The 12,019-nt window shown below is 45.2% G+C and overlaps 1 protein-coding gene across 2 annotated transcripts in view; it reads right to left on the bottom strand.

The window, feature by feature from the left end:
• Nucleotides 1–12,019, bottom strand: part of SUGCT (succinyl-CoA:glutarate-CoA transferase) — a 623,067-nt gene that overhangs the window by 352,616 nt on the left and 258,432 nt on the right. The window contains exon 13 of one of the 2 annotated variants that reach the window (XM_044005065.1): nucleotides 45–110. The exons of the other annotated variant lie outside the window; for it this stretch is intronic. Coding sequence (XP_043861000.1) covers nucleotides 75–110 — 36 coding nt within the window. The 3' untranslated portion in view covers nucleotides 45–74. Of the gene's footprint in view, nucleotides 1–44; nucleotides 111–12,019 lie in introns of those variants that run through there. 2 annotated transcript variants of the gene reach the window in all.

Here is a 12,019-nt window from a genome sequence, read left to right as displayed (position 1 = left end):
CATTTGATCCCTCGACAAGTCACAACTTCTCTTAGCCTCAGTTTCCCCCATCTCACAGCTTGATAGGGTCCATTTCAGATTGTGTCCGCAGTGTGATTAGCTGAGGAGACCTACAATTAATAAAGAGATGGAACACAACAACCGAGATAGCAATGGAACTCAACAAGAGAAATCAACAATAGAACCCAACATAAACAACAATGGAACCTGCTCCCTTCCAGACATTCTTATTGCAGACTTAAAGTCCCATTGTTCCTCCAAACACTTTGCTAACAAGCATATTAAAGCTTGAACTGAAAGCATTTTAGGAAATGGGAGAAGGAACACTGAGGCTGTGATGTATCTAGCACCAGGCCCCCCAGGATGCTTTAAGCCAAACTTCTAGCATTGTTGCGTTTAAGCCACAGGCAAAGAAAAAGGTAGGAGCCAACAAAGTCTCCCCCAGGCACCAAAGAGAGCTTTGGTCCATTTTCCTCCCAGGAGATCACTCCTCTTGCCTCTTGACAAGGGTCAAGCCTCGATGGCAATATTTAACTGACCTCATAGAAAAGGAGACAGGGGTTGGGGGAAGTAGAGGGGGAGAGAAAGGTGGTAGTCAACTGGGGAGGACCTGTGAGTTTAAAGAGTTGAGGACTGTTTCCGAAGCTTATCATCAGTTACTTTTTCTTAGATTTCCCTATTGATTATTTTCTCTGATAAGGAAACTACTAAAAAGCACGAAAAATAATCTAATTAGTGATTTAAAACCCCACAATACAACACTTCTCTTGCCCTACTGTGTTGAGGTCCATTAAGGAAATCCATTTAACACAAATAACTCATGCTAATTTACTACAGGATGTATAATTTAAAAAAAAAAAAGAATATACTTTATTTTCAAACAACCAAAAAAAAAATCCTGAGTTCCTTGGCTTATAATATAATTAAATGATTGAGAATTAACCCCAGGTTTCCTACTTTTCTAATGGGCTATTACAAAAGGCTGTGTCTCCTTCTGGATACACAAATTATCCCTATCTGGTAGCTTCCTGTTTAGATTCCCGTGGATTGGAAGAATGATTTCTTGGTCATTTGAATTATATTAAATTCAATATTCTCAAAGGAAGACCCAGGTCCCTACACTGATGCATTTACATTTTTAAAGAGACAGATCTTATAACCAAAGCTTTCAAATTAATTATCCACTCAGAATTCTGTAACCGCAGATTTTTTTAAATGCATTATTTAGTCAACGGAGTAGTTGGGTTTGAGATTTTTATGTATAGTCATATTTTTCACTGCTTACAGTGAATGATGGTATGTTTTCTATACTACCTACTGCATATTAAGAATCCAATTCAATAGCTTTATAGCTCCTGAGTAAATAAAGGCATGGATCTGAGGGGTGAGAAGTAAAGCTAATGCATGAGGCTTCATTCATGGTGCTCAGCTGGTTTTAGAAACAACTCTGGGAATACACAGACAATCTGAAATGTTAACAGGGGAAATTGCTGCCACTGTACCGGTTGGGACCCTTCTGGGATTGCGCAGGGACACAGAACTAATAGGGGTCAGAATTGGGATCAGAACCCCAGTCTTCTTGACTCCACTGCCAGCCCTCTCTCCATGAGGTCACAGTGCCTCAAAAACACTCTTCCATTATAGGCTCAGTAGATACTCACCTATAACCAAAATGATGAGCCGCCTTCCATTTCAAGTGAGGCTCAAGGAAAATGTCTTTCCTCCCCTGAGTTCCACGGGTCAGATCTCAGATATGGGCTCAAGGAGGACTGAGGCTGGCAGAAAGTTAGAATGTCGATGGAAAGACGGAATCCATATTCATATCCTTCCCATTGGGACAGGGTCCCACCACATGCCTCTGTCACAGCAGTTTTCTTCTTCTTCTTCTTCTTCCTTTTTTTTTTTGTGTGTGTGAGGCAATTGGGGTTAAGTGACTTGCCCAGGGTCACACATCTAGGAAGTGTCAAGGGTCTGAGGCCAGATTTGAACTCAGGTCCTCCTGAATCCAGGGCCAGTGGTCTATCCACTGCACCACCTAGCTACCCCCACAGCAGTTCTCAAAGTGCAGTCTGGGAATCCCATTTTAAGGAGTCCGTGAGTGCAAAACTATTTCAACCTAATACTTAAAGGCTCATTACTGTCCTGAAGACTTCTGGGGAGGAACCCAGAACCTTCCCAGGCAGCCTGTTTTGTATTTGGAAAAGTACATCAAGCCTCAATCTGCCTCTCTTAAAGTTACTCTCACTGTTCCCAATTCTGTCTGCTAAGGTCAAGAACAATTCTAGTCCCTCTTCACCCTGAAGCCGCTGCAAAGACTAGAAAATCACTCTTGTCGTTTGCCCCTGTCTTTTCTCTTTTAGACCAAACGGATGCAGCAGCCCCTCAGCAGATGTACTCTCAAGGCCCAGAAGCACTTTGGTCACTCTCCTCTACACACATTGCAGCCTATCAGAATCCTTTGTACAATATGGCTCCTGGGGCGGGGCCCCTCAGCTGTGGGCCTGCCCGGGGAGAGGACCACAAAACTGGAACCTCCGGCATCCTGTACACTGCAGCAGAATTAGCATCCCCCCAATTAAATTAGCTTTGTTTCAGCTGCCGGATCAGATTAATGACTCATGAGCCTGCGTGCCGCTAAACCCCTGGATCTTTGCTTACCCTCCCCACTCCCCCACTCACTTACAAGGTTGGGACTATAATCCAGCCAATAAAGCCTAACTGATCCCCAGGAAGAGTATCTTAATCCACTTTCTGATACTTCTCCCACCATCCCTGTAACTTTCTGACCCAAACAGCTCTTCCCTGGGTCCTACTCCCCGATCTGGGCTCTCTACCCCCCATTACAATGTAACTCCCTTGGCAGTCAGGACTGTCTGTCTCTTTTATATCTGTATCTCCAGAACAGTGCCTGGCCTATAGTCAGCCCTCAGCAAATGTGTTTTGATTCATTAAGCAACTACTATGTACAAAGCATTGGTCTCAGAACTCAGAATACCGAGAGAGAAATGAAACCACGTCTGTCCTCAAGAGCCTTCAATTCTACTGGGGGGGGGTACCAACATGGAGATGACTTAGTCAATACAAGATGACCTGAAGAGTTAAGAGAGCCCTAAATGGGGGAACTGGAAGGGACCAGTGGCTAGCTTAGTCTTGAAGGAAGGAAACCAAGGTGCCAAGAACAGAGGTGAGCAGGGAGTGCATTCCAGGTGTGGGGATCACCTGGGCCAGCTCTTCTATCACCTGAAGACAGAGGTTTTCTGAGGCCAATATCTTGTACTCATCAAGGACATTTACAGTAGATGCTGTCTCATGATCACCTTATGTATCTTGGATTTCCACACCTCATCAGCCATTTTTATTCTATCATTTACAATCCAGAGGCCATTACTCTTGTTAGCAAGAAGAGAACCAGCATCCCTGCTGAGGGTTCACTTTCCCTCTGTCACTGCTGTCCATCGACCCCAAAGCAGCAGTCCTATGCCATCTTTGAGCCTTCTCTTCTCTTCCCCATTAAAGCATTAAAAACCCTTTGAAAAGAATTTCCCCTTGTATGCCTCACTGGCATCAGCCTACTCTGAGGTCCAGGACTCCTGCCACTCTTCTACGGGGAGAGCCCTGCTCTTCTATCGCGCTTTGTCTCAAGTCAGTCGGTGAATTCCCTATGAATTCACACTGGTGTCTTTCAAATCATTCTCTTCGTCAGATTTATTTCTGTCTTTGCCTTCAGGATTTCATTTTTGAGGGCAACCCATCCCTCCTGGATAGACTTTCCCTGGAGAATTGAAGGCCACAGGATCCTATTAATCCTTCCTCTAAACTCTTTGAAATCTCTTCTCCCAAAATGTGGGTATAAGTCAGACCATGTCCTGATTTCCTCTTCTTCCCTATCCTGAATTCCAAGAATTCATTAATTTACTGGCTCCCAAGGTTCCCATCAGCAACCTATTTCTCCTTGTTGATCAAAATCAAGTCCAGAGTAAAAGTCCCCAAAGTAGCTCAAAAGTCCATCACTTCCTCCACCTTTTGAAGGATGTAATTAACTTCAAGGCAAGCCAAGAATTTATGAGCTGTTCTGCTTTTGGCAGAAGGAAAGATCCAGCAGATGTTAAGATAATAGAGCTCTCCAGCCTTGCTATATCATGCCTCTATGAACAGGCTCATGTTCTCCCTGAGCTCTTCGCCCATTTCCTCCTTCTGTACAAGTGGTCTGTAGTGGATTCCCGGGATGATACTGCTTCTCTTTCTTCCTACATCATCATCCCTAGTGATGCAAATCCAATGGTTCTTAAGATTAAGAGGCAGTGTGGTGTTGTGGATAGGGCACTGAATATTGAGCCAGGGTTTAAATCCTCTCTCAGATATTTAATAGGTATAAGGCCCTAAGCAAATCACTTAACTTCTGCTGGTTTTAAAAGCATGTGCCCATGACTGCCATAAACATATGAGGTCTACAGACAGCAAAAGCTGGAGGACCTAAGAGGAAGGGGACAATTCCTCTGAGTTGGGGTGGTCAAGGGGGCTTTGTGGAGGCAGGACAGGCCACAAGGATGACTAAGATAATATTCATAAAGCACTTAGCACAGTGTCTGGCATATAGTAGGCACTTAATTAATGCTTATAAGAAAAAAATGTACCAACGCCTAACGATTCACTGCTTTTAAGGTTTCCCCAAGGTCATTATATAAATTAACTGCATACACACTCTGCCCATGAAGGGACTGAGCATCAGAGATGAAGACTTCTCAAGGTCACATTGGGGAGGGGGAAATAAGCATTTATATAATACCTACTATGTGCCAGGCACAATGTTAAATGCTTTCCAAATTTATCATTGATCCTCACAAAGTAGATGCTATTCATTTTACAGTTGAGGAAACTGAAGCAAACAGAGGCTAAGTAACTTGTTCAGGGTCACACAGCTAGTAATTGTCTAAAGCTAGATTTGAACTCAGGTCTTCCTGACTGCAAAGTCAGTGCTCTTATCTACTTTGTCACCTGTCTCTGGACCTAGAGTGAAAATGACTCAAGTTCAAATCCTGTCCCAGACGCTTGCTAGCTGTATGGCCCTGGGCAAGTCACTGACAGCCTCAGTTTCCTTATCTGTAAAATGACAATAATAGTGCCTGCCTCATAGAGTGGTCATGAGGATCAAATAAGAAAACTTGAGTAGCATTTCATAAACCTTAAAGAACTCTCTAAATGCTCTGTGATGTTGATGTCACTGCTATGGCGGCGCTAAAAGAGACCTTAGGAAGTCACCTGGTCCAATCCCCTCTTTTTACATCTGAGGAAACTGAGGTTCAGAGATATTAAAGGGCTTGTCTGAGATCACAGAGGTAGAAAGTATCTAAAGCTGGATGTGAATCCAGGTCTTTGTGCTCCCAGCACCAGCCTTCCTCCCCCTCTGCCCCATCAGGCACCCTGGGGCCCTTGCTTGGGGCACCTTGAAGGCCCTAGGGAGGAATCTGGTGCTCAGTAGGCCCTCCCACTCCCTGCCAGAGCCATCTGTTTCCAAAACCAGGCTCCCCTAAGTTCCTCTTTTCTGATCATCTGACATTTTTCAGCCTGAATCACCCAGTGAACAAGTAAAATGGTTGACCTTGCTTTGGGGCCGATTTTGTCACTGGGAGGATCTCGGGGAGAATGAAACCGACCCCCCTCGGGAGTCAGGCAAAGAGAGCCGGCCTGCCCTCCTGAGTGACACCGCCCGAAATAGAAATCATTTAAAACAGCTCTCACACCTTTTCTGAATTTCCTGCGCTGTGACTGACAGCAGTGTCCCCTTTCAACACTCCCTCCCAGTCAACGTATACAGAAATTAACGATCCCCACATGCTCTGATTCGCTTGGTGTTTACTTTCCCATCAGTCATCAAAAATGGGACACGGGAAAGGGATGGGTCCTTCTGTGTTTGAGAGCAGGGGGAAGTCGGGGAAAGAAATGTGAACGCGCCGCGGAGCGGGCTGCCAAATTGGGAACTGTTTGGAAGAGGCTGGTGCCACCAAACAGTGCTCAAAGACCCATCAATCTGCAACTCTTTTTATAAACCAACCTGCGAGGGAGGAGGGGGCTGCCACACATCCCCTTCACACAGTTGCTGCCTTTGATTTGACAAAGAATTTCAAACTCTAACTAATCACACACTCCCTCTTGGCACCGCGAGGGAAAGAATGTTTAGATCCCAGAGACGCAGAAGAATGTAGGGGAGAGGTCCAAGGAGTTGAAACTTCCATTGCAGGGAAGCTAAAAGCCACATTGCTGGGATGGCGCCCGGCGTGTTTGTTTCTAACCGATGCCATTTGCAACTCGAGCTAATGAAAGGAGAGTGGGGGCAGGAGCGGGGGTGGGGGCAGGCAAAGGAAGGAACGCCACGGCTGAGGAAAAGGAGCGTGGGATCCAAGCGCCGCCGGGAAGCTGGACCCAGGCACGATCGTGACGTTGGCCTCTGGATCCCCCAGTGTCAAGAGAGAGTGCCTCCTTGGGAAAGCTGGCAGCGCCTTAAAATAACAGCGAAATGCCAACACTGACAGAGGTGGGGTCAACCGGCCCTGGGAACAGTCAAAGGCAGCGGCGTAATGAGAGCTGTCACCTGCTGACTGGCCACTGCTGCCTCAGAAAACGCAGGATCAGGGTGTCCAGCCAAAAGAGGAGAGAATTCCTCATTGTAAAGCGGCTCTCTCTATCCTCAAGGCAAACCTCATTCTTTTGGTTTGGTTTGGTTTTTTCATGCTGATGTCAAATATCAAGCCACAGGCTTTCAGGATGGAGGGATACAGACAGTCCTCTTCCCTCACCCTTCGTGCAGATCAAAAGCCCGAGAGGACAGAATTGATTTCCAAATATCATGTAGCCCCAGCTTTGTTGTTGAGTCATTTCAGTCGTGGCTGACTCTCTCTGACCCAATTTGGGGTTTTCTTGGCAAAAATACTGGAGTGATTTGTTGTTTCCTTCTGCAGCTCATTTTACAGATGAGAAAACTGAGGCAAACAGGGTCAAGTGACTTGGCCAGGGTCACACAGCTACTAAGTGTCTGAGGTTATATTTGAACTCAAGTCTGTCTGACTCCAGGTGCAGCCCTCTACCCACTGGACCACCTAGCTATCTAATATGGGACATCTAAACAGAAGGCCCACATCACCAAAGAGGCACAGGTCTGGGAGAGTCTCAGATAAAGATCCTTGACCATCCCAGGTCAAGGCACTGGGCAGCCTCTTTGGGGACCATCCATCCCACTTGGATGATCAAGAAAACAGCTCTCTGCTAAAGACATGGTGCCTCCATGAATCTATTTCACTGTGGTGTGTAGGGGATAGAATGCCAGCTCCAGAGTTGGGAAGACCTGAGTTCAAATGCCACCTCTGACACTTGGCAGCTTTGTGATGTAGAAGCAACTAGGCAGTTCTGTGGATAGATTTCTGGGCCTGGAGTCAGGAAGACCTGAGTTCAAATGCCAATTACTAGCTATGTGACCCTGAGCAAGCCGCTTCACCTCTGTCTGCCTCAGTTTCATAATCTGGGCAATGGGGATGATAATAACAACACCCACCTCCCAGGGTTGTGGTGAGGATCAGATGAAATAATATTTGTAGAGTACTTTGCAAACAAAGCCTCAAATACTATATTCATGTTAGCTACTGTGATCATTACCATTATCCAGACCCAGTCTCCTCTTTTTGTGCCTCAGTGCCCTCATCTCTAAAATGAGGAGTATAAGTCAGAGTGGCGGCTTAGGCTCAAACGAGGTCATCTCTGTAAAAACGCAGACTCTCAAATGCTTTGTAACTGTCACATATCAGCATCATCTCCAGCTTCTTTCTCATAAAGATGCAGAGTTGCAGTGGATTTAAGGAGGGAAAAACCCAAGGTCAGTCTTTTATTTATTTAGAATACAAGTTCCTAAAGAAGAACAATTGTTTCCTTCTTTGTCTTTCTATCTCCAGCCCCTGGCCCAAGTCCTGGCTCATACCAGGTGATCAACAAATGACTGATAGATTCTTTGGGTCATTAAAATAGCTTCCATGAGGGGCAGCTAGATGGCGAAGTGAATAGAGCACCGGCCCTGGAGTCAGGAGTACCTGAGTTCAAATCCCGCCTCAGACACTTAACACTTACTAGCTGTGTGACCCTGGGCAAGTCACTTAACCCCAACTGCCTCACTAAAAAAAAAAAAAAGCTTCCATGAAAACTGACATACATGCACTGACTCAAAAACTGAGCCAGCAAACCAAGAATCCTACATCATAGGCTACTTTCCTCCATTCCCAAGGGGTCAGACCAGAAAAGAGATCCTTCCACCTATAGGGTGGGAGGCATAGTAATATTTGTTAGCACCTGGAATCTCATGGGAGTGTAATCAGTTGGACCAGTAGGTGAATAGACGGTGTCCCCCAACACAATAACATACTACATTGAGAGGGTGTGTAGCCTAGCATCTGTGTGGGGCTACTTTACCAAGAGCTACAAGGCCATAGGGAAGAAGCCCATCTTTATCCAGCCAAAGTGTTTTGCCTATAATCACATAGCTAAGAAGCAAAGACTTGAATTCAGGTCTTGTGAGTTCCTGCCTGGATGTTGTGATCTATTGGTTTTCCTTTTGCCCTCAACCTAACTGCCCACATCAGCCAGATTCCTAGGTATGGAGCCAGGTCATTTATAAAGATGAAGTGGAGCTCACTGGGGACACATGCAGGGGGCTCTCGGCTCCTCGGGCCTGCACACACTGCTCAAGACAACATGGACTTTCTCAGCCATTGTCATGCTTCCTCGACCTCTGCACGGCTGTTTCCTGGGCTATTGGATGAGGACACGGAGAATTGTATTGATCTCTGAGGTCCCTTGATCTCTAAACTGTTTCTAGTCAATAATGATGACAGCTGACATGAGAACAGCTCTTTAAGACTTACCTACACTGCCTTATCCAGATACAATCTGAATAATACGGACATTATTAATTGCATTTTACGAATCAGGAAACAAGACTCTTAGAACTTTGGGTGATGGGGCCGTGGTCTCATGACTACCAAATGTCAGAGTCACTTGATGAGCTGGACCCCACCTGCTTCCTGGTCCAGTGTGCTTTCCAATATGGCACACACTCCTCAAAGTCCACTGATGAACCAGCACTTGGCCTTACCTGAAGAAACAAGGCTCAGCCACTACTAGAATGATCCTCAAATCCACGGGTCTCAGGGGCCCTCCTGCTGAATACTCCATGTCCTGAGCTGGTTTTCCTCCTAACCTTGAGGCCCAGCTCAAGGACCTCCTGGATGTCCCTCCTGGATGTCCCCTCTACCTGTCCATCCTCCTGGATGTCCCCTCTACCTGCTTACATACCCGCTGAACCCAGTGAGCCTCAAGAAGCTTAAGGGACTTACTCAGGATCCATTGACAGCTACTTATTAACAGACTAAGGATGAGGAAGGTAGGCTGGGGGGCACCATAGTGGATAGAGCGCTGTGCCTGGACTTGGGAAGACTCATCTTCCTGAGTTCAAATCTGGCCTCACTTACTAGCTGTGTGATCCTGGGCAGGTCATTTAACCCTGTTTACCTCAGTTTCCTCATCTGTCAAAGGAGCTAGAGAAGGCAATGGCAAACCACCCTAGTATCTTTGCCAAGAAAACCCCAAATGGGGTTGCCAAGAGTCAGACATGACTGAAACAACTCAACAGAGGATGAGAAAACATCAAGTTCTGTTTTTTTTTCTTTTCACCCCCAGAGCTCAGACGGTACCTGGAACACAGTAGACATTTAATAAATACTTAATGAGAGACTGATTACAGGAATCAGGCTCCATGCCCAGGGTACTTTCTGCATCATAGAAAACACTGTTGCCCACCTCTTTGAAGGAAACAAAGAATTTCTCTGAAGAAAGGAAAGAGTTTTTTGGTCTGAATATATGCCAGGTTTGGTTAAAGTCCAACATGACACCCCATCACCAATTCAAAATGTAGTTTTGAAAGATAAACTTTATATGTGTAGTCACTGTTGAAGAATATGGGTTGGTTTATTTGTTTTAAAATAAATGTCTTTAGAAGTGGAATCTTCAGATGTTCTCAGGTCACCAAAAATTCCAGAATCCCTAAACAAGAAAAGATGAAAATGCCCATGTGTTTCTTCTTCATCAGTGAAGAGAAAAGGAGGAATAACTTTCCACGTTCAACTTACAAATGGTATTTAAAAGAAAAGCCTCGGTAAAGGCTCCAGACAAATTTTTACAACAATTAGAATATCTGCAGCTCTTTAGGGGATCTTAACGTGTCCTTATTCATTAACTTGAAACCCCTCATCTGTTATTTAAAGGCGCTTTCTAAACCAAAATAAAACAAAACAAATGTGGGAGGTGAGAGGTGTTTTTCCTGCTTAGAGATGCAAAGTTTTTAGGGCAAAAATCATCATAAGACTTAAAACCAGAAGGATAGATCATCTATTCCAATACATTCACTTTACAAATGAGGAAACTGAGGTCCAGAAAAGTATTTTACCCAAAGCCACGTAGGTGTCATAAGTAACCAAAACTACAGTTCAGATACGAGTCGAATAATTGTAAATCTCATGCTTTCCACTCCACCTCAAGAGTTCATTTACACCTAGAATCTCAAGACCTGAAAGGACCTCAGAAGTCCACAGGTCCAACTCCTAATAAATTCAGGGAAGCCACATACAACCAGTCCTCGAGGGACCAGCCCTTGGCCTCACACCTGGAATATGGCAGGTCCTGAATAAGGGCTCATTATGGTCTGAGACACCACTTCTTCAGTACACACAATTGAAAAAGCATTTATTAAGTACCTACTATGTACCAGGCACAGTTTTAGGCCTTGGGGATAAAAAGTCCAAGATGAAATAGCCTTGTCCTCAGGGAGCTTACTTTCTACAACTTAGAGGCATACAAGTAAAAACAAAATACACGTCAAGTATTTCAGAGGGAATCTGTCCCCACTGAGAGAATCAGCTAAGGCCTCTTGTAGGAGGTGGCCCTTGAGGTGAACCCCAAAGAGAAGCAGGGCTTCCAAAAGGCAGAAATGAGGATGTGTGCAAAGGTGTGGAGAGAAGGGATGCTGTACAGTAATGAGAACAGGGGGTGCATGAAGGGGAGTAACCTGTATCCAGCCTGGAAACCTAGAAAGATAGACTGCCACCAAATTGTAGACTTGCTTGGGCCACCATAGTGCTGGGGCAGGAAGGGACTCCAATTTACAGTGGGGGAAACCAAGGCCCAGGGGGTGAAATAACTTTTCCACTACATGGGTAGTATCAGAGGTAGGATTTGAACCCAGGTTCTCTGACTCAAGATCTGGGGATCTTCTCATCACACTACACAGCTTCTCCTTGGGGAAGGCTTTAAATGTCAAACAAAAGAATCTGTAGTTTTATCTGAGAATCCCTAAGGGATCTTAATCTTTACTGTGTCATGGACCCCCTTGGCAGGCTGGTAAAGTCTGCGGACTCCTCAGAATGTTTTGTTAAAATACATGCATAAAAAGAAATGTGTAGGATTACAAAGAAAACTAATTTTGCTGAAATACTGTTATAAAAAATGTTAAGTTCTTAGAGCCTGCATCCTAGAAGCAACAGCAAATCATTGGGGATTAGCCCAGAGCTATACTCCCAAAGCATACAGCCAAGTGTGTGCACCACACCAACCAACACACAGCCCCAGAGAGGCAGAGAGATCTTGATCTCTCACTACTGTGTCTGCCAGGGATTCCTTCTAGTCATACCCTATGGCCCCAGGTCTGTGGCAACGTTTTTTTTAAAGCTATTTCCAATGGGATCCCAGATGAGCTTCTAATTTTGCTTCACTTGAATCACCTCTGGTGAACTAGGAAATGCCATTTAAGCAAACACTAACCACCCACGAAAGACCAAGTCACTCAGGAGGCAACAGAGAAGTGGTGGTTTTCTGGGGAAAACCTGAAAAACATCCCTGTGTCCCTGAGGACTTTGAAGGTCCCTATCTGGAGTGGGGGGAGTTTTTCCAGCCCAGACCAACATTTCACCAGGATGTGCTAATGCAA

This window comes from Dromiciops gliroides, chromosome 1 (genome assembly GCF_019393635.1).
Source record: "Dromiciops gliroides isolate mDroGli1 chromosome 1, mDroGli1.pri, whole genome shotgun sequence".
NCBI lineage: Eukaryota > Metazoa > Chordata > Mammalia > Microbiotheria > Microbiotheriidae > Dromiciops > Dromiciops gliroides.
The sequence above is the reverse complement of the archived record's forward strand: the minus strand, read 5'-3'. Positions and strand labels throughout refer to the sequence as shown.